At 39.1% G+C, this 25792-nt stretch overlaps 1 protein-coding gene across 2 annotated transcripts in view; it reads right to left on the bottom strand.

The window, feature by feature from the left end:
- The window catches only part of SP4 (Sp4 transcription factor), an 88634-nt gene extending 63076 nt beyond the window's left edge, over positions 1-25558 (bottom strand). The window contains exons 1-3 of one of the 2 annotated variants that reach the window (XM_031013512.3): positions 25313-25558; positions 24777-24892; positions 22730-24284 (exon numbers count right to left, since the gene is read on the bottom strand). In XM_031013512.3, the coding sequence (XP_030869372.1) occupies positions 22730-24284; positions 24777-24892; positions 25313-25319 (1678 nt within the window). In that variant the 5' untranslated portion in view covers positions 25320-25558. The remainder of the gene's footprint in view (positions 1-22729; positions 24285-24776; positions 24893-25312) is intronic. The other variant, XM_055347301.2, reaches the window with a different exon arrangement.
- Between the last annotated feature and the right edge of the window lie 234 nt (positions 25559-25792).

Below are 25792 nucleotides of genomic sequence, written 5' to 3'. Positions count from 1 at the left end.
AAGAACTGGGTTTGATAGTACACCAATGCAAAGGTGAAATCCAGCTTTCTTTGGGCTGTATTTGTGTAAGTGTGTTATTGGTATGGGTTCCAGAATTATGTGAAACTCCTACAATTCTGATATGACTAGGCATACATTATCAGTAATAATTATAATTGTTAAGTTAAATTATTGCATGCCACAAAGGCTAACAAATTTCCTTTTCAGTTGTGTCTGGCTGTGGCTGCCCTAAGACTTTTTATCATCCACAGATAATTGTTACCTTGTTTTAATCCTCTTTAAAAGGTGGTTTTATAATTACCGATAGGCTTAAATGCAGGTTTCTGATAACTGGAGATTGTGACATAGGATAAAGAAAAAAACCTTTCAGGACTCTCATGAAAGCTGAAATGTTCATGAATATAAAGCAGAACGGGAGTTAACTGCATGGACTGAACTAATAGAAGACTAAAATAATCCTTTTATGACTTTTTGCTTAAAACATTGCTAATTCTTTGTTTTTCAAGGCCAAGAAAACTTTTGAGCTATTTACAGCTTTTAACAATTGAGTAGGTCGGGCACGGTGGCTCACACCTGTAATCCCAGCTCTTTGGGAGGCCCAGGCAGGCAGATCACAAGGTCAGGAGTTCAAGACCAGCCTGGCCAATGTGGTGAAACCCTGTCTCTACTAAAAATATAAAAATTAGCCAGTGTGGTGGCAGGTGCCTGTAGTCCCAGCTACTCAGGAGGCTGAGGCAGGAGAATCGCTTGAACCTCGGGAGTGGAGATTGCAGTGAGCTCAGATCGTGCCACTGCACTCCAGCCTGGGTGACAGAGTGAGACTCTGTCTCCAAAAAAAAAAAAAAAAAAAAAAAAATTGAGTAAAGTATACTCCTATAAACAAAATTTGGAACATACTTCTCAGATTTCTGCAGAATTTGGAAACTACTTGTGAGTATTCTTAACTAATGGCAATATAGTTATTCGCGTAAGTGCAATAAAATCTGTTTTCTTTTGCAACAGGACACAATTGGAGAAACTGGTTATTTTACCAAGGTTTTGACTGGAATGGCATGCTTTCCTTTAAGAATCAAAATTGACTTATAAAGCCAAGAAAAGCCCCTCTGGAAAACTGAACTCATACCTTGTCAACACAGTCCCTGTACAGGATTCCCGACCTGTGGCAAGTAAAGAATGCCACTTTTGACAGGCCCAGGAGCCCCAAGCAAGACAAGGGGAATTTGTCCAATTCATACAGGTATTTGATGGCACCAACTGATAGCTGGGCTTAAGGTTTTAAAAAGCCTTATCTGAGACTCCTTATGGAAGGAAGTTCCATCAAAGCCAATTTTAAAAGGAGCCTATATGGCAAATAATTATTCTTGCTGTGCTTTATGCAACTCATTAGGCCAAGCATAACAGGACTAAAGCTTATTTTGCAAACAAATCAGTCCTATCATAATTTGTTCTTAATAAAAATGAGAACTGAAGAGAAAAATCATGTTTCAAGAACTATGGTCCTACTGTTACTAAATTTTAGTCTCATCAGTTGTTATTAAGTTTTTTTCTGCAATTTAGAATAACTCTGCTCATTCCTGTGAACCAACCAGTGATCTCTGGCTACAGCTCAGAAGAAATAAAAGGGATGGGTAATGTAAAAATCTGGGTCAATATTCTAATTCTGGGCATGTATTGGAATTGGTTAGCAACCCCACGCACCCAGGTCTCAGCCGGCATGACTACAGCTGGCATGACTGCAGCCACCTGCCTGGCATGTTGGGAGTCTCAGAATTCTCAGAATTCTTTAATCTGTCCTCATCCCCTTATTTTGTCTTAACATCTCTACTTGTCGTTTTTGGCCTCTGTCTTCTAAATCTAATAATCTGATTTGTCTCCTCTCACTTTCAGGCCATCCAGCTCCAGATGATCCTCAGTAAAGAATACCATCCTCTCAATATTCAAGAGTCACCCTTCTACAGGGGACTCCTAGACTGCCCATCAGTGGGACATGACAGAGGCAAAATCCTGCCCCTGTCTCCCTTGGACCTGGCTGAATTCAGCTTTCATCAACCCACATAGCCACCCTGCCCTGACAGCCAGCAAGAGGCCAAGACCCACAGAACCACCACCATCATCCCTGTCAGCAGGAAGCAGTTACAGAAGACTGACCATCCATTTTCCCCAAAGAACTGGGGTCTTGGACTCTTAAGGGAGGAAATGTTACAGTAGGTAGTCAGACGTGAGCAGGACAGAGAGCACCCCCTAACCCCGCAACCAAGAATATCAGGTGGTCAGGCAGTTGTTAAACTGTCGCTCTAATATAGTAATTGGTCACAGCCAGCAACAGGGAAAGGCAAGTCTCTCAATAGCTAGAAACACCTGAAGCTGGCAATCAGCAGCTTCCTGATAAGATCTCAGGAGTTGGACAAGTGAGCTCAAGCATACACACTAAGAGGCAAATGGCAGAGTTTAACTGATATATGAGCACTAGACTGGTAAGGGAAAAAACAGCTCAAGAGAGCATGCATAAAACTTCAGCAAACACACTGCACGTGCAGCCCCTCCCAAGTGCTGGCAGGCCACTGCACATCTGCACAGCCCAACCTAAGGGAAGAATCATGCAAGAAGTAACACAACCTCAGAAACACACCAACATATAAGACCCCAAGTCAAAGGTCAAACCGCACACTTGACTCTCATGTCGCCCGCTTGGCCCATTTCCATGTACTTTACTTCCTTTCATTCCTGCCCTAAAACTTTTTAATAAACTTTCACTCCTGCTCTAAAACATGCCTCAGTCTCTCCCTCTGCCTTATGCCCCTTGGTTAAATTCTTTCTTCTGAGGAGGCAAGAACTGAGGTTGCTGCAGACCTGTATGGATTCACGACCACTAACAAAATGACATGCAATTCTAGTAACAAGCTAGTATGTAGTACATGAAAGATTTTCCTGGGCAGAGAGTTAACTTCCTTACTAAGTTATATCCTGTTTAAGCACTTGCATTATTAAGAATGTATTTCCTTAACCTAAATTTCTTCTTCCATCATAATTATATCACAATTTGTTCAATCTTCTGAGGAAATGGAGAACTATCACAAGTGGCTGTATGGAGGACCATTTTTAAGCCACTTCTCAGGCTTCATCTCTCTCTTCCTTAAAATGTGGAACACCAAACTGGATCCAATACTTATATGAAGGCCCAATGAAAGAGAATATAACAGAAACCTATTTCACCCCAAAGCATGTATATTTACCTCAATATTACTATGCCCACCAAAAAAGCCCCCTAAAATTAAAAAAACAAAAATCACTTTAAAAAATCCACCAAATTTCCTAAATCATTTTTGTTTCACTATAAATTATTGATATCCCTAGTCAGCAATTTCTCATGTTGGCTCTGTTCACAATATGACTATTTGACCCAGTCAAATTTACCATAAAAACAGAAATCCTGGAAAATCTTTACAATGAAGTACCTGGCTTAAAGGCTGCTGCAAGTTTCCAAGCTTACAAATCTAATACCAAAAGCCAAATAAAACAAAGTAAGAAAAAAACATAAAAACAAGTTGAGATACAAATGGGTAGATTTGGGACATAAAATAAGTCTCTGGGATCTATTATTAAAAATAGTTTTATAAAATAAAATATAAATAACTGTATTAAATTTTAAATTTTAGTTTTGCTAGATGGAGAAACTGTATCAATTGGAACAATTACTTAGCAACCGAACCACTGCCACTTGGGATAGGAGAAAGCAAAATTAACTTTAATACCTTATTCTCTTGAGAAAGGCAAGAAGACGACTTGCCTATAATTTTTTTCCCAATAAAAAATGCTTACATTTGAATGTCTACTTAAGCCTGAAGGAATCAGACCTAGGTTATCCTGGTTTTGCCAATAACTAAAGGTGTGATTTGGGTAAACCATATATTCACACTGGGCCTTAGTTTTTCCATTTATAAACAAAGAGAGCAGAACCAAAGATGATCTGTAAAGGGAGCTTATAGATGAGAATTTGTCATCTTCCAAATCAAGTTTAAAGTTTTTTTATACACATACATTATACATATGCATGTATATATACACACACGTATACTTAAACATATGTACATATTTACCTATACGCACATATGCATTTCAGTACCATTCTGAATCTCTTCAAGTTACTTCCAAAAAAAGCTTTAAATCTAACAATATTTAATACTTTCTTAATAATAAGATTCTTTGCCACAAGGATTGAAAAAAAATCAGTAGCCCAAAGTTTTAAAAGATAGTGTATTAATAGAAAATTGATTGCCACTGAAAAGATAGTTTGTTACAGTTCCCAAGAGGAGGCAGCACAACCTGCCATAGGATGTGGAGCATATGGGTCAGTTAGGAGACAAAAGCAGGGGTAGAAACTGTTGGCAAGATCCTTTATTGTGGTTTCCACCACAAGGAACAGGCAAAGCAGGGTAAACAGGCTTAGGGTTGGCTAGTTTGAATAACTTTAGAAGACTGTGGGGCACAGGGGCTGTCCCTAGTTGTTTGGTACCTAGCCCTGGGGGGTGATTAGAGCAGGTGGTCTAAAGTATGAGAACCTAATAAAGGAGGTGGTTAGGATGCAGGCTCTGGATTGGTTGGTGTGTGTTTTGAAAAAAGCATTTGCAGGAGAATTGTTTACTGTCTTTAGGAAATGGTTAACCCCGGAAGAGGTAGTCCTTCCAAAGTCAGCAGACCTCAGATGTCAAAGCATAATACATAAATTAAAAGGGTTAATATACTCAATCAAGCCAAATAATAGAGGAGTCTCATTCCCATTGGCTATTTACTGAACATGCACTATATACCAGCATTGTTATATGTTACAGATGTAAAAATGACAATGTAATAGAAAATAAGACTGTAAAATGTTAAACATACACACATACTAATTTAGAAGAAAAGAGTAAAGGTAAACAAAACGATGTAATAATACTTTACACCTATCAGTACTCTGGCATTTACAATACATTGTCACCCATATTACTCCATTTAATCCTCAGAAAAATCCTGTCTAGTAGGCAGGCTACCTTCATTTTATAGGTGTTTATTACTGAGGCTTGTGAAAGCTAAAGGAGATTCCCACATCACAGACAGTAACTAAAAGAACAGGGAATTGAACCCATGTCTCATTCTTGTCCATTTCTATTTTCACCAGCACCACAATGTCACCTTCATTTTAAGTTAAATCTATATAATTATCATGTAGAAACAAACAGCTATTCCTAACCACTGAGGATTGACTGCTCAATGATCTTTAAGAAGAATGGCCTAATATTGCATTAAAAAACATGTAGGATTCTTAATAATGAAACACAAATTCTTTACTAAGAGTACTTGCCAGTGGTACTAGAAAGCACAATTTTCTTTTTTTAAAAATTTCTGTATAATAGTAGTGAGCTAGACCTCAACTAAACTTTCTAAGACATTACTTCCAAAACAGCTCTTTTATTTCTCAGTAATCATGGGTAACTAAATATTTGTTAAAGTGGTTCAATAAATTTAGATTAACCTACAAAATGAAATCCAAGCAAATATTATATTTTAAATTCCTGTATTTTATTGTTATTTAATTCAAAAAATTCTTCACGGGGGGTCATTCTGTAAATGCATCCTTTGACTTTCATGCAATCCTATTATGTAAAGAAGTACTTTCTTCCAGGCCAGGCACAGTGGTTCATGCCTGTAATCCCAGCACTTTGGGAGGCCGAAGCGAGAGGATCACTTGAGGTCAGGAATTCAAGACCAGCCTAGCCAAGATGGTGAAACCCCATCTCTAGTAACAATACAAAAATTAGCTGGGTGTGGTAGCACATGCGTGCAGTCCCATCTACTTGGGAGGCTGAGACAAGAGAATCGCTTGAACCTGGGAGGTGGAGGTTGCAGTGAGCTGAGATCACGCCACTGCATTCCAGCCTGGACCACGGAGCGAGACTCTGTCTCAAAAAAAGTACTTTCTTCCCAAGACAGCAGCTTGAATCCAACATTAAACTCTATGCATGCCAGTAGTTGTGAGGCTGAAAATGGTATTCTCCCTGCCTTAATACTCTAACAGAAAATTCAACAGCTCCAGCAAATAGTTCCCACTGTTCTAATGAGACCTCTTGGACTATAAATCAGTTATGATATTCTTCACCTTCTAGAATATTAGAAAGTTGTCTCCTTTGAAACTGAAATACAAAGATCCATCTAATTCTTCTACTAAATTTCTAGATTTTACAACTACTGCCCCTGGGGCACACTAACCAGAAGTCCAAGTCGTAAGGTGCTAAGGTAATAAAATGGTTAGGTAGGTTAGGACGGTTACCTAAAGTGAAATGGCAAGAAGGCAGCAAGGACTATGGTAAAATCTTTGGTATAAAGATAAAGTATTGGGTTTTGGAAAGGTTAGGAGGTAATATTGAACAGAAGAGCTCTATATTACAGGGTTATACTGCTTGTAAGCTAGAGAATCTCAGGCCTAAGCAATCACACACTATGGCTTTAAAGGGCAGCTGGTTTCTAACTAGGCATCTTCAAGGTCTGTATCCGCTGGCAAGGGCATTCTGAATAGTCAGATGAGGTCCCAGATGGCAATCTACATGCCCAAGGGTTTAGGGACCTGGCCCCCATCTTTGCTGTTGCTGAAGGCTGGACATGTGGCTAGTCACAAGGGCGCTAGTGAATGAACCATATTCTAAAACATTCTGTGAATCCTAAAAATGACTTAAACCTAGAGACTAAACTTCTTTAATGGAGAATAGCATTAGAGTCAATATTAGATTTGGCTTCAAGAATCTGTCAAAACATTTTTTGGAACCCAGGCTTGGGGGAAAAAAAAAAAAAGAATTTGTCAAAACAAACAAACCCGTATATGAACATGCTCCATTCACAGTTTAAAAAAAAATCAATTTGATTTTAAAACTAGCAATATTAGTAAATAGTATTTTTCCTGAGCTTTCCCACTGGCTCACTGAAATAAAATTAAGCTGAATTTAGTATCTACATATTTGTGCTTTATAGAATTCTAACACTAAATGAAAGTACCTCAAGTATTTCATTTTACGAAACACACTACACACACATACATTCACTGTACAAAAGAAAAAAACCAAGACCTCCATTCCCAAAGGTTACAAAATTGTTTAATGGCAGAGACAAACTGCTACCTAGCACAGAGCTCTTTTTTTTTAAAATATGTCATAGTTACACTCTGCTCATCACAAACCACTTATGGAATGAAACATGTTTGCCTTCCAGTTTGAAAATTATACATAGTTACCACTACCAGTTCAGACAGCTGCCAAAGAATTTTTAAAGTGCTGAAAACCGTCTAAGTACTTTGATTTCAACAATCACGTTTTCTTTGTGGCTTAGGGTAAGGATAGGAGTATGAAGAGGTGGGCTAATTTTTAGAAATATCCCCAAATGGGCTGGTATCCTTAATTATAGTGAAGGTGTGGGAGAACAAGGAAGGTGATGAATAGGTATAGAATATAATCCCTTTAAGTTTTTCCGAATGTGTTTATAATGAGTAAACATATACACTAAGTATGCACACACCACACACACACACATATATGTATCTACCTACATATGCGCGCACACACACACACACACATACACATAAAGATACACAAAATGAACTCAATCATATGTTTTGGAAATACGGACTAAATTAACTATTCTATTTTTGTATACTGTGAATGCACTCTGATGTATCAAACTCTTGCAAAATGTAAATTGGTCTTCAATTCTCTTTGGTAGCTTGTTACTAAAAAAAGAGAGAAAATCCTTTTAAAACTTTTCAGGGAAACCATGATTTCCTTGGCCTCAAGGATTTGTGATGAAACAGCAGAAAAAATTATGAAGCCACACAAACTCTGGGTTCTTTTCTCAATACCCGCCATGTATCAATTCTGTAACCTTAGGCAAATTATTTAAACTTTCTAAGCCTTGATTTTCTCATCTACTAAAAACAGCAATAATCTAAGATCAAGATAAAACACAACTCACCCAGAACAAAGTATAGTCTCCATGAATAAAGAACATGTCTGTTTTGTTTCCCCAGCACCTAGAACAATATGCGATGTATACAATGGCAGATACTAAATATTATTTATCCAGCAGAAAACAATAAAGTTGCAGGACCAACCCTGTCAACTAAGCTAATGCTACATAAAAATTACATGCAGGATTAGCTAAAGAACATAAATTCTACACATATACTAATTCTTAGGGTCTCTGGGTTTTCTTAATGTTATTTCCTTCAGAAAATGGGCATAAATTCCTATCTAATGACATCTCACATCCTCATCAAGAAGCAAGTCATGAAATTTAAGCCTTACAAGGTACATTCTTTTTGGGGTTTTACAACTATTAATGAAAACGAAATACAAGACTCCCTCTTTTGGGCCCTTTTCTTCAAAAAATAAAAGAAAGGGAAAAAAGAATACATACTCTTATTGCGCTTATATTCTTAGAATCTGTGTTTTTTAATTTATTCAAAATTAGTTTGTGATACACAAATATTTAGTCAGGGAGATGTTATTACTAGCCTCAAATTCCCAATCAACACAGTCCATCAAAGTAATAAAAACTTTCTAATTCCCTTTGTGGCATATGTACCTCAAACCCCCAAAAGAACACAAGGAGTGGAGCACTCAGCTAAAGATCTAGGAATCTGTTTCTTATTGAGCATATTACAGTAATTACAATAAAATACTTAAAGTAGTAGTGGTTAGCTGTAAAGGGAGATTACAGTCCTATTCACCCGGACTTGTTTTATAAAGAATTTTTACTTACTAGCACCCTAACTTACTGGCTATATGATCTTGGCCAAGTAAATTAACCTGATAGCCTTGGTTTCCTGTTCTATAATTTGAGGTCACCACCAACACCTTCTTCATAGGATTGTGAAAAATAAACAGTTAATACATATAAAGTGCTTAAACAGTGGCATATAAGAGACAAACAATAAACTGAGTCCATAAATGATGACAGAAAACAAACACTACAGTATACAGAGAGTACATAATTCAGGGCAGTAAGTGGTAATAGTACAAGCATGTTTAGACTCTGGTTCCATCATTCACTATGTGGCCATGAGCAAATTATTTAACCTCTATAGGCCTCAGTTTTTATACCTGAAAGGAGAGATGTCAGCAATACTTACCTTACAGTGTATTCTGAAGATTAAATGAGTTAATAGATCAAGTGCTGCATGCATTATCTGGTATACTATAAACATGCAGTAAATGTCAGCCAAAATATAAAACAAACATAAGGCTCAAAGAAGTACGCTTTTACTTCTTGTTTCATTCATTAAAGAAAACTGCATAATTTCTCTCCCCACTGGAATATTATGGAAGCAGGAGTTCACTCCCATGTTATTCAATCATCTAAGGAACATATCAAGCCGCACAATATGGATGCTGAGTATTTACTTGCTGACTGAATTCATGGATGCAATCTGCCAGTAGGGAGTACAGTTAATAGATGAAAGTCTATCAAGGGGATATTAAAACCATTTACTTGCTCTATAATTAAAATCAGTAAAGGCAGTGACATCCTACCAATAAGAACAACAGGTGAGAGAAATTCGGAAAATAAAAATATGCTTTAACTTTAAAAACCTGTACTAACAAAATCAGAAATAATAAAGTTTGCTTCAACAAGCATGTTATAGTTTGTAGTATTTATGACAACTATCTGTCAGATGTTTGTCTCAACCTGGTTCACATGTAGATTTAAATATTTGGAAAAACCTGCAGAATTCACAAACCACTTTTAAGTATTTCTTTCTCTTATATAAATCCCGTTAGTACTTGTCATCATGTTCACCTAGTCTCTTCCTCTTCCCTCTTCTCCTTCAACTCCCTGGCATAGATATCCTCAACTAGACCAGAGCAAGGATTTTCCACCCCTTTCCCAGCCCCACACCAGGCACAGATACCCACTTACCAAAGCACAGATCACTATCTCGTTCCTATACGCCTGTGCAAAAGCAGCTCCGCTTCTGTGAACAAAAAGCTATGGTGACTTGACTCATTATTACAGAACTGTACTAAACCCCTTCTGACTGGCCACATTAAAAGGCATCTACATAATAATATCAGAGGGACAGAATCAACCTGGAAATTTTACATACCTTCAATTTCTTCTCAAAGTATCCCCTAACTGGTAAGATTCTCACCTTCAACCGTCTACCAAAACATATGAAGCAATCAGATTTAAATTCCCTTTATTTCCCTTTACTCATCACTTTTCCTTTTACGATCGTAAACTCTCTCACTCCTTTAATATATATCTTGAGTCTATTACAAGGATCTGTCCATCCCATTCTCCTCTGAAATCAAAGTTCTCCACCTGTGTCCTTTCTTCTGGTTCAGTATCAGAATGACAGATACTGAGCAATGCTCATCAAGGTGTGAGAAAAAATAAAATTATAAATTAATACACATACTTACATATATAACACAGACTCTACTTACATGAGGCTCACAATTCAACTTTTATATGAATACTCCTTGAGCTAAGTCTGTATTTTGTAATGTTTACAAAATACTAATTGAGCCGGGCATGGTGGCTTACACCTGTAATCCCAGCACTTTGGGAGGCCAAGGTGGGTGGACCACCTGAGGTCAGGAGTTCAAGAACAGCCTGGCCAACCTGGTGAAACCCCATCTCTACTAAAAATAGAAAAATTAGCTGGGTGTGATGGCAGGCGCCTGTAATCTCAGCTACTCAGGAGGCTGAGGCAGGAGAATCACTTGAACCCGGAAGGCAGAGGCTGCAGTGAGCCAAGATCGTGCCATTGCACTCTAGCCTAGGCGACAGAGTGGGACTCCGTCTCAAAAACAAAACAAAACAAAAAACTACTTGAATTTCAAAAATTGCATGTGAAATCCAACATAACCTGAAGTGGCCCTTTTCTTCCTTCTGATATGGTAAACTTTTTAGTCATCCTTTGAGTCTCAGCTCAGTTATCACCCTTACCATGAAAACATTCCCAGAACTCTACAAGCAGAACTAGTTCTTCCTTCCTCTGGGCTTCTGTAACACTTCATTCACAGCTTGTATAAACCAAATACCACAAAGTAATTTAATTATCTATATGTATGAGATATATAGATATTAGATGATATCTATCATGTACTATTGAGTCTAAGATGCAAGTGATCATAAGAAAGAAAAAAGTTCTGCTAATTAAACTATGACATGCCTTTGATTACAAGGTGTGTTTTAATTTTAAAGATTTAAAATGGGCCCAGGCGTGGTGGCTTACGCCTGTAATTCCAGCATTTAGGAAGGCTGAGGCGGGTGGATCACCTGAGGTCAGGAGTTCAAGACCAGCCTGGCCAACATGGCGAAACTCCCCTCTCTGCTAAAAATACAAAAATTGGCTGGGCGTGGTGGCGGGTGCCTGTAATCTCAGCTACTTGGGAGGCTGAGGGAGGAGAATCACTTGAACCTGGGAGGCAGAGGCTGCAGCCAGCCGAGATTGTGGCACTGCACTCCAGCCTGGGTGATAGAACAAGACTCCGTCTCAAAAAAAAAAAAAAAAAAAAATATATATATATATATACACACACACACACACACACACACACAAACACACAAACACACACATAAAATGAAATAAAAATAAAATGTAAAAAGCATGTCTTAGAAGCAGAGAAATACAGTGTGTCTCCCACAACAGATAATACATCCTATGAGGGCAGAAAACATGTCTCACTTCATCTTTAGTTTCTCAATGCCTATTACCATGCTTGATACAGAGCAGGGGAAAAGAACAAACCAACCTGATGTTTTTACCTAATCCCTTACCATGTCTTTCACGTCACCAGGGTAGGTCCTAGAAAAGTTCAACAAGCTGTTTTTTATATTTAGTACCATTTACTTCACTACCACAGCCTTTCTAGGGACCACTGTGAATTCATAACTAAATTACTCCAACAACATCCTTTTATCTGAGCTCCTGCTTTCTAACTTTTCTACGCTTTTATCTACAAAGAAACACTCTAATAAGTATCATTTGCATTGCAAATATTTTTACTCAATATCTCCAATCCACTAGATTCAAGTTTTTCAAATTTATTTATTATTATTATTTTGGCAGAATCTCTCCTTGAAACAAAATGTTAGGAAATGGTTCAAAAAACACACTTGTGTGGCTGATGCAGGAGTGGAAGGCTGTTTGGTTGGCAAACCCTGAGCTACTCTGTGAGACCACTAAGCCTCTAGGAAGCACACAGAAGAGAACCCATCATTCTCTGTGTTAGTTAAAAGCTTCCGCATGATAGCTTTGTGCTTTTCCAATCTTTGGTCCCCATCAAGCTCATTCCAAGTTTAGCAGCTTGACTCAAGCCATCCTCACTCTTCACCTGTCACCCCCAAAGTCTCAAATGTCCACTTTCCAAACCAATCTCTAAGGCCTATTTCAAGTCCTATCTCCACCAGAAAAAGCCTTTCTTGTTTACTCCCCACTAACCTCACTGACTTCTGAGCTCTCACACTTGTTTTCCATGCCTCAAAACCCAGTACTTAAGTATAAACTCTCATATGTAGTTGCAGCTGCCATATAATGGTTTCATGTATGTAAATCTTTCGCCTGAACACAAGCATCATTTTAAGACAGGTTTAGTTAGTATCTTCAGAACCTAACAAGGGTTAATCAGACAGCAGACATTTAGTTCTTACTATACTGAAATACACCACCTGTTTGCTGTTGTTGTTGTTGTTTTGAGACAGGGTCTCATTCTGTTGCCCAGGCTGAAGTGCAGTGGCACGATCTCAGCTCACTGCAACCTTCGACTTTCAGGCTCAAGCAATTCTCCCACCTCGGCCTCCCAGAGTAGATGGGACTACAGGCATGCACCACTATGCCCAGCTACTTTTTGTATTTTTAGTAGAGACAGGTTTCACCATGTTTCCCAAGCTGGTCTCAAACTCCTGAGCTCAAGTGATCTGCCTGCCTCGGCCTCCCAAAGTGCTGGGATTACAGGTGTGAACCACCACGCCTGGCCACACCACTTCTTTTCCACCTGTTAATACACCTCTCTCCATACACCTCACCTCACCCTTGCTTGCACTTTACCAAAGCTTTCTGATATGCCTCTTATACAAATTTCTCGTTTACCTCTGACATATAACTCAAGCTAATATCCATACCTAAAATATCTCATTCCCCCACTTTACTACTTCACATTCTTCTAGTGGGTGTCACTACGTAGAGATGTCACCAAGTTACCACCACCTGCATACAGTTTTCTTTACATTATTCAAAGCCTTTTCATACATATTAACTTATCTAATCTTTGAGACTCTATGAGGTAAAGAAGGTAGGAACTAATATCACTATTTTGCAAATGAAAAAAAGGAATGGAACTACAATTATGATGTTTGCCCAGAGTGGTACAACTAATTGGTGGGGGCGGGGAGTACCCAAGCGAAAATGTGAGTTTTAATTCTTAGTGTTGTGCTCTACGAAGCCTCTAAGTACATGTGGTCTGCACGAATAATAAACCTACTATAAGAACCATACCTCTGATAAAGCACAGATATTTCTTACCTCCTTAACTTTATTATCATCCCTGAGGAAAAGAGAAGCTTCATAAATTTGAATTATCACTTTTTCTATTCGAAAGATTCTTGCGTCTTGAACATTTTACATACAGACAGACATATTTTTAAGAGACAAGGTCTCACTCTCTCACCCAGACCGGAGTGCAGTGACAATCATAGCTTACTATAACCTTAAACAGAACTCTTGAGTTCAAGCAATCCTCCCGCCTCAGCCACCTGAGTGGCTGGGACTACAAACATGGGCCACCACATCCAGCTGATTTTTTACTTTTTCCTCTTTTCGTAGAGGTACAGTCTCACTATGTTGCCCAGGCTGGTCTCAAGCTCCTGGGCTCACGTGATCCTCCTCCCTCAGCCTTCCAAAGTACTGAGATTACAGGATGAGCCATTGCACTTGGCCTCAAACATTTTCAAAAAACACCTTTGTACCAGATATTCTGAGCCATGAAAAAAGGGACTACTGCAGGAGGACTGTCCACGGAAAAAAAAAAAAGGAAAGAAAAGAAAGGAGGGTGTGAGGGCAGTAGAGAATGAGAAATTACTTAATGGGTACAGTGTACATTACTGCAGCCATGTACGCACTAAAAGCCCTGCCTTCGCCACTATACAACATATCAATGTAACAAAATTGTACTTGCATCCAACAAATTTATACAAATAAAAGATCAGCATAAATAACTTAAAAAAAAAAGGCATACAGATTTGCTTGCTCTGTAGGGAAAATTGACAAATTTAAAGCTGTGAGTGCTTCCCACAATTTGGGCTCTTTTAGGATCCTAGATTTTCCAATTGTTCTCTAATTTCCACTCAAGAAAAAGTAATCACATTGTTCACACTAAAGTGACAGTATCAGAAACACAACTATGGTTAAAGAGCTAGAGCAGTCCCCCCTTATCAGAGGGGGGAATATGTTCCAAGACCCCCACTGGATCCCTGAAACCATGGCCTGAACCCTATACATATTGTTTTTTCATACATACATACATACATACCTGTGATAAAGTTTAATTTATAAATTACACAAAGTATGAGATAACAACTTCTCTTTGGCATATATTTGACTTATCTTGGATATATCCAAATTGCCAGCATTACTACTTTTGCACTTTTAGGCCATAAATATGTAAAGTAAAAATACTTGAACACACTGTGATACCACAGCAGTTGAGAAGGTTACTAAGTGACTTGTTAGCATATACAGAGGGTATAACTGGACAAAGAGAAGATTCCCATTTACCCTGGACAGACTAAGATTTCACCACACTACTCAGAAAGGCATGTAATTTAAAACTTGTAAATTGTTTTTTTCTAGAATATTCCATTTAACACTTTTGGACCATAGTTGACCACAGGTAACAGAACCCACAGATAAGAGGAGACTACTATACGGAGATAACATATCGTAACTACAAATTCAGTGTCAGAACTAAAGCATATGTTTAAAATACTAACGTTTTGGTATTCACCAAATAAAAGAGCAAATGACATAGAAAAATAGCACCTAAGCACATAGTAAATTTAAGAATGAACAGAAATATATTAATTTATGAATTAAAGTGCTACATTTATTGCTTAATAGAATTCACCCTAATTATACAGCCTCTATAAAAAAAATGGTAAATATCACCCACAATCTCCCTCACAAAAATCCCTAAATACTTAATCATGTAAGTTTAAGACTTACAGAGAACTCTGGCCATGTGCTGGATGGAAGTACCCAGAACGAAATAAAATATATATTCTAATTTCATAGACCTTAAATTTTAGAATTAGAAGAAGACTCAGAGTTTATAGTTTAAGCAAATTTTCTATATGGTACAAGAAATTCTTCTGCAGTCTACAAAATCTTTTACCGATGAACATCCAATCTTTAATGAATGATCACTACTTAATGAAACAAACCATTCCACTGTTGTGTAACTCTGTCTTTGTGTGTGCATATACATATGTTTTTCCAGGGCCAAACAAAATTATAGAACTACATCAGGAAAAAAAAAAAAGCCCCTCATATATTTAAAGACAGCTGTCACAATTTCTTGTTTTCTTTTAAAGATAAAACTTCGTTCTTTGATTATTGCTAGTACGAAATGTTTTCCACATTCTTCATTCTGGGAATCCTTCTTGATACATTTGCGAGTCTGTCAATGTCCCATTTAAAATGTGCCACCCGGTACTGTGCACAATATTGCAGAAGTATCTCACAAGCACAAGGTACAGAAGCTTTATTCTACTCTCAGTTCATTTTAAGCCAATACATCCCAAATCATTTTCACAAGTCTCCTGCCAAGCCAGGTTTTTTACCTTGTAGGTATGTAATTCCCTCCGTCTTAAGGAGAGGATCTTACCTGTTAAATGTATCTTACTAATTCTGGCCCACCATTTCAGCCTATTAAGATCACTCTGAATCTCAGTTCTATCATATAAGCACCACCTCCCAGCTTTGTCTCATATTTGAATTCAGTAAATTCAGCCATCCTTCAACCTGGTATTTGAAAAAAAAAATGTCAAACTACATCAAAATTAGAACCCCATGCCACAGTGTGAGACCTCGTAAGGAGGTGAATAATAATTACCACTTTTCATTCAATTGTGCAACCAGCTATGAGCCTTCAAAGAGGCCACAACTATCAATACTAAAATCAAGATAAATTATGTTAACATTATTTCCTTTGGATACTCATCTGGAAATCCTAAAAAAAGAAGATATGAACCTAGTTTCTTAGTGAACCCATACTGTCTCCCAGTGATTCCTCAGTTCTTTTTTAAAGTGCTCAAGAGCCAACTACTCAATAATTCATTCAAGGACTTTGCTAAGGACGGTTATCAAGCTCATTTGTCTGAAGTTAAGAATGTTTTAAAAAGTTGAGGTGTTATTCATGCCAAATCTTCTGACACTTTTTACCATGCAGCATAAATTTTAAGTTATTGGTACTAGCCTGAAACTGAATCTGAATGTTCCTTCTGACCCTAGGATAACATCCATTTTTATCATCTTGACTTCCAAAAAGCAAACCCAAAAATGCAGTAGAAAGACAACTGGAGGAGAAGTCAAGATTCTAGCCCTCACTTTGCCATCAAATATAAGAGGATCATTTAACCTTTCTGGGCTTCAATTTCTTCATTTCTAAAATAGGGCTAAGGAAAGAAGGTGGGAAAAAGAGGCTCATTTATTTTTAAGTTACCTTAGTAACTACAATTTCATTAAGCCCTCATCTCACCACATACTTAAATAAGCATTTGTGGTTCAACAGGTTTCCTTTGCCACAATTTTTGCTCCTTCACTAGGTAGCAAAATGACAAGCATTATGAACATCCAATCTTAACTCAAATCCACATCAGAAAAGTACAGAAGAGCACATATATGTGTACAGTCTGATATTAGGCCAGGTTCCCCCATTACTGTCAATCCTTACTGTGTCACCCCCAAGTACTTAATGTAGCAGTGCAGAATCTTCGACCCATATTTCTGCCTTCACTTCAAATAGTAAAAACACAAAATGCCTTTATAAATAGACTTTAGCAGCAGTATCAAAAGGTTACAACTGCTGAGCCATAATCTCCAAGATTCTTTCCACCTACAATTCTATCATTTTCTAAGTCTGTTATTTCTACAAGATCTATGCGTAGCACCATTCCCTATCTTCCTTCCTGATTAAGCAAATTTAGAGCTGTGAGTGCTTTCATGCCTGCCCCAATATCCTCAACCTGCTTTCATGCCTGCCCCAATATTCCCTAAGTATTACTCATTATATATTCCCTGATTCAGAATTTGAAAAGCAGATGATTAAAACTCTATTTTCAGCCAGACACAGTGCCTCACGCCTGTAATCCCAGCACTTTGGGAGGCTGAGGTGGGGAGATCACCTGAGGTCAAGAGTTCGAGACCAGCCTGGCCAACATGGCAAAACTCCATCTCTACTAAAAATACAAAAATTAGCCAGGCGTGGTGACATGTGCCTGTAGTCCCTGCTACTTGGGAAGCTGAGGCTGGAGAATCACTTGAACCCAGGAGGTGGAGGTTGGAACAGATATCATGCCACTGCACTCCAGCCTGGGCGACAGAACGAGGCTCCATCTCAAATGCAAACAAACAAACAACTCTATTTTCCTTTGCTAATCTATCCTGAAGTCCTTCTTAAAAAAAAAAAAAAAAAAAAAAAAAATACCCTTTTACAAAATTAGTGTGGCTCTACTTTGAGTACTTTTCATCTTCCATGAAAAAATCATTCAATAGGTAAAGCCAGCTTGGTAGTTCAGAACCTAAGTCATTCGTACTGAATATAAGATTTAAGTTTCTAATAATGAATTCCAATCTATAACAAACAGTATTAGAAGATTTTAAAGAAATAAGATTACTGGAGTAAATCTGACTCCTCTGAAAAAAGACTAGCCAAACACAGGAGTACATGAGTATGTATATATACAGATGCCCATTAGGGAAATCCAAATTAATAAAACATATATGGCAAAGGAAAGCCATATTTGTATTAAACCTCAAACCAATTTTCCACCTTTAGCAGCTCTGGAAAAAAAGATCAGTGTAAGAAGTTAATTTTACTGGATTGAATTCAGTTTTAAAATTAAATATAAATTTTAATTATTTTCTTTGGTACCTATTTTTACCAATAATGAAGAATTGGTCCTCCCATTTCTGGTTTCATACTATATCCCCAGGTTTCATATTTTAATTCCTTGGAGAAGTAAAGAAATTAGGTAAGAGAGTCAAGTTCTTGAAGGGTCAGCAGTATCTTATTATTAAGTCTGAACTTCCTCTGTGGGAGAACCAGCATAAAATTGTTAATTTCCACTAAAATTGACAAAGAAATATTCATTCATCAATCAAAAGGCCTATAGTATGATCTCTGTTACTACATATGATGATTACTGCCAAAAATAAGTCACATTGTGGACCACTCCAAGTTAATTACAGATTTAGGTATCAATTGTTCCTACATAGCTCTAAATTCGTTAAGGAAATGTAACACCTGAAATTCACTTTATTTAGGGCTCTTTGACTACTAGAAGACATTGTGAAAACAGGTAGTTAACTCTCCTCACTTAGTTAAAATAAAGGAGCTTAAGCCAGAGGTACAATTAGTTGTCTTTGAGCTTAAAGTAAGGTTTCTGCTTTTCCTTTGAAGTCAAACTCAGCACATTCACACTTACAAGTGGGAGCTAAAAAAAAAAAAAAAAATGATTACACATGGACATACAGGTGGAATAACAGACACTGTGGACTACAAAAGGTGGAGGGCAGGGTGAGGGTGGAAAAAACACCTATTGGGTACAAGGTTCACTATTTCGGTGATGGGTACACTAAAATCCCAGACTTCTCCACTATGCAATATATCCATGTAACACAACCGCACTTGTACCCCCTAAATCTACTTTTTATAAAAAGTAAAAGTAAAAAAATTTTAAGTCAAATTTAGAATCCCAATAACGAAACAAAAAGTATGCAGAGCATACACATATTTAGTTCCTACTACAATTCTAACTAATGCTCAGCATGAAGGTCAGGATTTACAGCTGAGACCAAAGCACAGAAACACATTATACTGAACACATTGTTAATGGGAAGAGGATCCCCCTAGGTTGTTGCTAACATTCTCCTTTCATAAAACTAAGTATGAAGCTCCCCAGCTTCAAGTACTGGATTCATTAGATTTACCTTGTATGATTTTACTTTTTTTCTGTTCATGTCATCTAGACTTCCCTTAATCTCCTGAAGAGTAAAATGAGAATAGTGGATGGTGGAGAGATTTAGCTCATTGTCCTTGAGCTAGCAATTACATTCCGTCAAAGCTACTAATTTTTCAAGCCTTGTCATAAAAATTTCGAGCAAAATTTTCCCCACAAATTAAACAATACCATTCTCCTGGGGAACAACATGAACCGACCAAGAAAGTACTTACAGATGAATGGGGACACAAAGTAAAAGATCTGAACTTTCAGGGCTCATTTATAAAAGGGCGATATGGGTACTTAATGCTCCTTCTCCCCCTTGTCAAGACAGAAAAGTTCCTGGTGTCTCACTCTTAGTGTCTTTTTTTTCTTTCTTTTTTTTTTGAGATGAAGTTTCGTTCTTGTTGCCCAGGCTGGAGTGCAACGGCGCGATCTCGGCTCACTGCAACCTCCACCTCCTAGGTTCAAGTGATTCTCCTGCCTCAGCCTCCTGAGTAGCTGGGACTACAGGCATGTGCCACCACACCCAGCTAATTTTGTACTTTTAGTAGAGACAGGGTTTCTCCATGTTGGTCAGGCTGGTCTCGAACTCCCGACCTCAGGTGATCCACCTGCCTTGGCCTCCCAAAGTACTGGGATTACAGGCGTGTGCCACCGCACCCGGCCCACTCTTAGTGTCTTACAAATGCAAAGCCAAAAGAAATTAATGAAAACAAAGTTGTTTCATTAGCTTCATTAAAACCATTCCAAGGCATTACTCCTAATTACAAAGTGCTATTTTCTCCATCATCTTTTATACCTTAGTTCAAAGAGCATTTGTCAAGCACCTACTAAGCTAGGCAATGGGGTAAAATCTGCAAACTAGGCCTAGATTAACTGTACTGACTTGCAGACATCAAGCAAGGTACATTTCTGGTCTTTGTCAGACTGCTGTCTTTTTAAAACGATTGACCATATTTATTAGAACATAAACAACATCGACAAAATTTTAAATCTTTGGTTTCAGGGGGAAAAGAATCCAACTATGTAGAGTTCAAATTTCCTCCTCTACTTAAAACAGAACCACCCAAATCATGTAAATCCTTTAAGTGAAAAAATTATCCCTGAAAATGAAGGAATAACCACACCTATTGGCAGTGTTCAGCATACAGTAGCCATCTCAATACACACTTGTGAAATAAAAACTAAAAAGTTGTAGTTGCCACCGAAATCTATTCTCTGAGGCACAAACGAACTAGCTCAACACCCCTACCTGCTTCCATATTCTGTCTTCTGGTTCACTGGTGATGACCAGACACTTGATTCTCAAACTTCAGTGAGTTTGTTTGTTTGAGAGAGGGTCTCGCTCTGTCACTCAGGTGGGAGTGCAGTGAGGCAATCGCAGCTCACCGCAGCCTGGATCCCCCGGGTACAAGCGATCCTCCTACTTCAGCCTCCCAAGAAGCTGAGACCACAGGTGTGCCACCACACCCAGCTAATTTTTTTAAATTTTTTGTAGAGACGGGGTCTCCTATGTTGCCCAGGCTGGTCTTGAACTAGTGGGCCAAGCAATCCTCCCACCCTGGCCTCCCAAAGTGTTGGGATTACAGGGATGAGCCACCACACCCAGCCACTTCAGTGAGTTTTACAATCACCTGGAAAGTTTGTTTGAAAGGCAAATCCCTTGACCCCCACAATTCAAAACTTACAGTACCAAAAACTGGATCCTGTGTTTATTTTAATGCACCATTCAAGTTAATCTAAGTTTGGTTGGCCAAAACATTTCTTTACCCTCACAATGGCTAAGGGAAAAACCTCTGGATTGCAAAAGTTATCAACTAGAGAGCAGAAAAATTGATTACTTCTAACTTAAATTATAAGTTAATTCTCTTAATTAATCACAACTCACTAATGCTTAATAAGCAAGATGAAATGGAGGTGAAATAACTTCTGCTTTGACAATGCAAACTGTCATTCAACCCACCAAAAACACTTTTCTGAAATACTACAACTATTGTCAAAGTTTTTAGCAAAGGAGTAGAAACAAAGCAAGTTAAGGATTGTAATCCGGAGAAACATTTATGTAATTATGCTGTAATAGTTTTAGGAGAAAAAGTACCACAATCGAAACACTAACTAGATGATTGTGCTTGCCACTAGCCACATGTGTCTACTTAAATTAAAATTAAATAAAATTTAAAATTCAGTTCCTCAGTTGCCCCACACACATTTAACTGCTTAACAGCCCCATGTAGCTAGGTAGATAGAAAACATAAACATTTCCAACATCACAGAAAGTTCTGCTGGATAGCGCTGGCCTAGAAGCACTGGTATCTAGATAAAAAATATAATCTCGGTTCTCCTTAATCAGGAGGCTTTATCTGGCAATTTACAATTTTACATATATATGCCTACTTTAGGTATTAACCATAAAAGAAGAACCCTAGCGTAATTTTTCTGCAACTTGTTTTAAGAAAGATCATTCAAAAGTGATAAACTTATTTATCTCACATTATCAAAATAGAAATATTTAACTAACAAGGTCTGGAAGTATCAAAGGCACTAAAACATAACGAGGTTTTCATCAAATCAGAATCAATGAAAAGGGTTTAATTACTAGAAAACAAAAGTTATTAGGTACAATAAGACTGGTCCAAAAAAGATTAAAACTACTTCCCAAGTACTTCAGAAGGAACTATTTATATGCATAACAAATAACAACTGCTTTTACAATTGGTTTAAAAATAACTTTACCACAATTAATTCAAATTAGTGACATTTTACTGTCAACATTTTTCATTGCTTTCCACCAACCTTACATTAAACATCTACAAATCACACAATGACCATGATTTAATTAAATATAATTTTATAAATGAAGGATTATTCATTCAAATCCTGATATTAGCATAAAAGTAGGCATAAAAGTTAACCAAACAATTTACAACTTAAAATTATCTCTCAACTGCATGAGTATCTAGTTTAAAACCAGTGTAATAAAACACAAAAGCATGGGCGACAAGATGCTGAAGCTTGAGAAATAACTTCCACTAAAAAAAAGTTAGCCTTATTACACCACAGAATTAAAAGTTCAACAGACTCACAATTATATATACCAATTCAGTTTAAAACTACTTTCCCTCAAAGAAGAGATAAATATCATTTCGACTAGGGTTCTTTCTGAAGAGCTGGAATGTACTCAAATAAGACCACTAAATTACAGAAGGCAATTATGATTCTAATCAGAAAGCTCTGTCCCATAAAACAATACTTTTTAAAAAACTAACAAATTTAACAATTATAAAATCTACAAAAGTGAACATGTCACATTGATTACTACAGAGCTATGTTTGTTAGTATAATATTCCTATTTCTGGTTCCTTATGATTGTGTGTTTACTTCAGAGGTCTACGTCAAACCTAAGAATTATGAGAGAAAAGCAATAATTGTTATGAAAAACTAATTAAAAGGTACTTAAAAAGATGTCAGAACTTACCTGCAACACTAGTGATTGTAACGGGAACTCCCTGCACTTGAACTCCTGCAGCACCCAGGTTGGCAACGCTCACTGTCTGAAGGTTAGGCACTGATGCAAGCTGGGCAGTATTCAAAGTTATTGGGGCTCCAGCAACAGCCACAGGAGCAATCTGAGCAAGAGTTGTGCCACCACTTGAAGACACTGGGGTGATGGTTAATTGTTGGGATAACCCAGCATTCTGAACTTGCAAATTTGAAAGACTCTGAATATTCTGAACCTGTACAGTTTGCCAACTGATTTGCCCTGAAGGTGTTAAAGTTGGAGCCCTGATAAGCACCTGAGTCGGATTTACTGCTTGAAGTTGAACATTCTGCAAAGGCTGCTGCTGGATGGTCTGAATCGTCTGCCCTGACTGGAGTTGAAACGACTGTGGTGGAATAGCCTGAATGATCTGTTGCTGAGGCTGTTGGATCTGGATCTGCTGTAAGATAGGTTGGCCTACAATTTGCACCTGCTGAAGAGAATTTGACTGATCCTGTGCATTCTGCATTCCATTAGGCTGAAGCTGACTGGAGCTCTGGGCTTCAGACTCAGTAGCAGCAGGTGTTTGAGATTCTTCAATGGTGCGTTCAGAACTACTGGCTGATGTGCTTGCATACTGGCCAGTATCTGCTGAGCTCACTAATGTGTCACTGCTTGTCAAAGACGTTGAAGCAGTGGTTGTGCAGGTAGTGGAGGAGGAGGGAGATTCCGGCATAGTACTGGCAGAAGTAGTGGTGTTGGTGGGTGTGGAAACTAATTGATTCCCATTGGAAGTCCCACTATCAGCAGTAGCAGCAGGCTGGCCAACCTGCCCAGTCCCTCCTCCGGCAGCCACGTTGTTTATCACTGGCAAAGCTAGAGTCACTCCTCCAATGTTAATTGGTAGGGTTGTTACAACTTGAGCCTGAGTACCAGGAAGAGTCTGTAACTGCAGTGGTATTGAAACACCAGGTCTAATTTGGACCGGAACTGTCTGATTTGCCAGGTTTTGAGCAAGAATATTCCCAGAAGCTGTCCTGTTAGCAGCTGTGAGTATAGCTTGATTATTACCTGCAGAAATGAGCTGAATTTGACCCTGCAAATCCTGTAGAGATGAACTACTAGTTGGATTGATTTGAATTTGTTGACCTTCCACTGTCTGAAGTTGTGGAATTACTTGATATTGTACACTACCACTTGGATTTTGTACTTGTATGACTTGAAATTGACCAGGGGTGGAAGAATTACCTGATTTAGTTTTTGTAGGAGATGCACTCCCGTTATTACTGCTGGAAGAACTAGACGAACTAGAGGCTGGTTGAGAAACGTTATTCTCTTTTGAAGCAGGAGGAGTGGAGGCAACAAGTTGCCAAGCGTTTCCAGCAAGTTGCGTTGTTACCAGTTCTAGCTGTTGTGGTTGATTTTGAAGTTGCACCAATCCTTGACTTGGATCTATAATAATTTGTTGTTGTCCAGTTGCTTGATTTTCACCAGGAGTCCCTATTTTGCTGCAAGTAGCTGCCAGTAAAGCCAGAGGAGAGGGCTGAGAGTCCTACCCAAAATGGGACGGTAAAGGAGAGGGGGGGGAAAAAAAAGTGGGCGGATTTAGTGGAGGCCAGTAGTTGCCAGGGGGTTACTTACTTTGACAGCTCTACATAACAATTTAGGAAGCAGCAGAAATCAAAAAGAAATACGAACAAAAGTAGATAAGAACTATATGAATAAGGAAGCAAGTCCTATAATATCAAGTTTAAATAAAAGGAAATTTCTTTACAACTTTGTAAAGTGTTATGTTCCTAAACTCAAAATGCCCTTGGGAACACACACACCGTTTTCTTATAGTCTGAATTCCTGATGTAATTTTAAACAGCGTTATACCCTCAAAGAGGTGAAATCTTGATGAATTTACAATTTAAGTTCCACACTCTCAGAAAGATGCTTTGAGTGGATAAACATTTTATTCTGTTACTTCTGGACATTCAAAGGGCATAACTCCCTCTCTCTCCTAATGTGTCGTGAATTTTTTTAATTTGTTTGCTTTTACCTGGGAGCCTGAGGTTTTGGGTTTTTTATTGTTATTCTCTGGCTCAGAGGTTTTCCCTCCTTCTGTAGCCATCGCCGCTGCCGCTGCCGCCTCCTCCTCCTCCTCCTTCTTCTGATCTGCAACAAACCCCCCCACCACACACACACGACAACAGGTTATTAGGATTATTATTATTCGTCTTCTTCCTCTCCTCTTCTCCCCCCTCCCCCCGAACATTAATCTCCATAAACCCGCGATCCACGCACACCGGCAGGGGGTGGGGGAGAAGGAGGGAAGGGAGGAGGGGGATATCACAAAACGTGGTTTGAAACCCGACCCATCGGCTCCAGAGCAACACCCAGAAGGAGGTTGTTCTCTCTCAGACATTAAGACAAAACACAACCCTCCTTCCCTCCCCCTGATTCCCTCCCGCCCTCTCCTCCTCCCCTTAAAGCATCTCAGCGGCCCCGGGGGAGGGGGGAGAACCGAGCAGGGTCTGGGGAGGGAGGGAGAGAGGGAGGCGGCGAAGGAGACTGAGGGGGGTGGAGAATACGTACCGCTCATCCCGCATTAACAGGACAAACCCTCAGACGGAGACACTGGGATAGAGGTGGGTGGGGGTGGGGGCGAGGCGGGAGGAGAGGCCGGTCCCGCCCGCCCGCGGTGGCTCGGAGGAGGCTGTAGCTGGCACAGGCTCTGCCTCTTTTTCCGCGAATGGCCGCCGCTGGGCTGTGGCGTAGCAGCTCCTCTCTCCGCCCGAGCCCGGCTGACTCGCCCTTGATTGACAGCGGCGGCGCGCGGCGCGGGCGGCGGCGCGGGTCGGGGGCGGGGCCAGGGCGGTGCGAGCCTGGCCGACTCCCCACCCCCCTCGGCCTCTCTCCGCCGGAGCCTCCGACTCTCCACCCCTTCCCCCAGCGGATTGGCCGCCGACCTGCCGGGGGCCGGGGCGCTGGGGCCGCCTCCTCTCCACCCCCTTTCTCGGGGTTATTCTTTTAGCAGCTCTTCTCCTCCTCCCTGGCTCCTCTGGCGCTCTTTCT

Source organism: Gorilla gorilla, chromosome 6 (genome assembly GCF_029281585.2).
Source record: "Gorilla gorilla gorilla isolate KB3781 chromosome 6, NHGRI_mGorGor1-v2.1_pri, whole genome shotgun sequence".
Classification (NCBI taxonomy): domain Eukaryota; kingdom Metazoa; phylum Chordata; class Mammalia; order Primates; family Hominidae; genus Gorilla; species Gorilla gorilla.
This window is presented reverse-complemented; position numbering and strand designations above follow the sequence as displayed.